Genomic DNA, 1922 nt, shown 5'->3' on the forward strand with positions numbered 1-1922 from the left:
CGTCGGTTTGCGGCGAGCCGCAGATCATTCGTATCAACATAATTACAAGCTTGGGAGCCGCCTCTCTGTTTCTCTCACCTCGCTCCACCCATCACGACGCAACACACGATCGCTTTCGCGCCCCGGTGAAACCTTTCTTTTCTTCTTTCGCTCCTTATCTTCCTGCTCGAACGCGTTGATTCCAGCACCGCTCCGATACACGATACACTTCGTGTCCTCCGATGATTTCGCGCGATACGCCGCTGCACACTCACCGGATGTTCCTTCGATTACGCGGAACGGCGAAATCTGCTTTCCCACGAGCCACGCTCCTTTCAGCAGTCCGCTCCATTCTTTCCCTCCGTACGCCTTTCCTCGCAATCTCGCTTTAAACCATCGATGATATTTAAAGACGCTTGGGACACGGCCGGTAGTCGAATCTCAACACCGTTCGCTTTGCAGGATCACTGCGAATGGAAAGCAAGGACGATAACCGCGTTTCTCGACGGATCGTCCATAGCGAAACAGCATAAATTTGGCTGTACCTACTACTCGACTGAACTACCGGCCGTGTCTCAGCCAGCCTTCAAGCTTCGAAAGGCGACGTAACTCGAGGCGATATATGTATAGAGTGCGCGTGAATTATAGCGATGATACACAGCGACAGCGACGCATCGGAAGGTTATTTGCGATCCGGTGAGTGGCGATTCTCGTGTCGGTGGTAGGACGCGGCAGGCAAGGGATACGCGATACGCGAGACGAGACGTGCTTCTGGGTTCGGACGAGGGGTCGTGGGCCGTGAGTCGTGAGTCGCGAGGTGTTAGTCATGGAACGAATCGGCCTTAAAGTGGCTGCATCTAAAAATAATTGCTCGTTGACAGGCCGTGAAATGAATTTATTTAATTTCAGATAGGTATAACGGAATTACACGGCAGTTGGAGGTGCGATGAAGCCTGGCTGGCGTGACGAGCCACTCGATGAGCAGGCCACGACGTGCCTCGGGACGTGCGCGCCGCGCCGTCGAGCATTCGCTTCGTGACGAATTTCCTCCGACCCGTTCGACACCGACGATCCGTTTTTACCAACGAAAATCCGTTCGTTCTTTCGGTCTCGCGGTGCATCGGCGGTCGCGTCGTTCCAAAGGAAACGGACGAGACGTCGCTCGTCTCTGGTAACGGAAAAATGAAAGAAGCTGTTTTAATGAAAATTCGTTTATTTCTATCCGTGCTACATCGTGAATACGTCGTTTACGCTACTCGCTACCACAAAAGATTTTATGTACAAAGATCACCGTCTCGAGGAAACACGCGTTAATACTATCGTGGTATATATTACAACTATAGCCGAGTCTTTGTCCATTCTCCGTCGCTTTTCGACTCGGCTTATTTTATGTACAAATCGATCGGAATTGAGGAAGGAAGGAAGGGGGAATTTTTCCGGCGCACAGTCAACGCGAACCCTCCAGCTTCCCGAATTTAAAGACGGACAGTCTACCGGTTATATTACGCGTACACAGAGAGCAAACAAGTACAGGTCGTTTCTCTAAAGCTAACTTAAATAACACTGGACGAAGCGATGACGATCTCGGGATGCTTCCTCCTCGCGCGTCGAGGGAACGAGAAACCGAACTGCCTGACGCCTGGCGTTCTGTACAAATCGACGAAAGCCGCACATGCGATCATCGGCGCGAGAACGTCTACGCGAACGCTTCCGGGCGCAACGCGAGAGAGCAACGGTTTCCCCGATCGACGCGCAAAACCTTGGCTCGAGGATTTCTTCTTTGGCTGCACCGCGTTTACCACACCTTCCATCGACTGTCCAAATCGTTTTGACGCGACCAACAGAACGAGTAGGCTGGCAGAACGCGTCGATATCGTTAAGGAAAAGCGTCCGAGGTGGATCGCTAATTAGGGGTGGATGGACGGGTTCTTAATGGCGGAGGC

At 52.2% G+C, this 1922-nt stretch overlaps 1 protein-coding gene across 1 annotated transcript in view; it reads right to left on the reverse strand.

Moving 5' to 3' along the window:
* Positions 1-1174: 1174 nt before the first annotated feature.
* The window catches only part of LOC100745304 (T-box transcription factor TBX20-like), a 30139-nt gene continuing 29391 nt past the window's right edge, over positions 1175-1922 (reverse strand). Inside the window, 1 exon segment of the mRNA XM_012388298.3 lies at positions 1175-1922. Coding sequence (XP_012243721.1) covers positions 1887-1922 — 36 coding nt within the window. The 3' untranslated portion in view covers positions 1175-1886.

Source organism: Bombus impatiens, unplaced genomic scaffold, assembly GCF_000188095.3.
Source record: "Bombus impatiens unplaced genomic scaffold, BIMP_2.2 scf_0548, whole genome shotgun sequence".
NCBI lineage: Eukaryota > Metazoa > Arthropoda > Insecta > Hymenoptera > Apidae > Bombus > Bombus impatiens.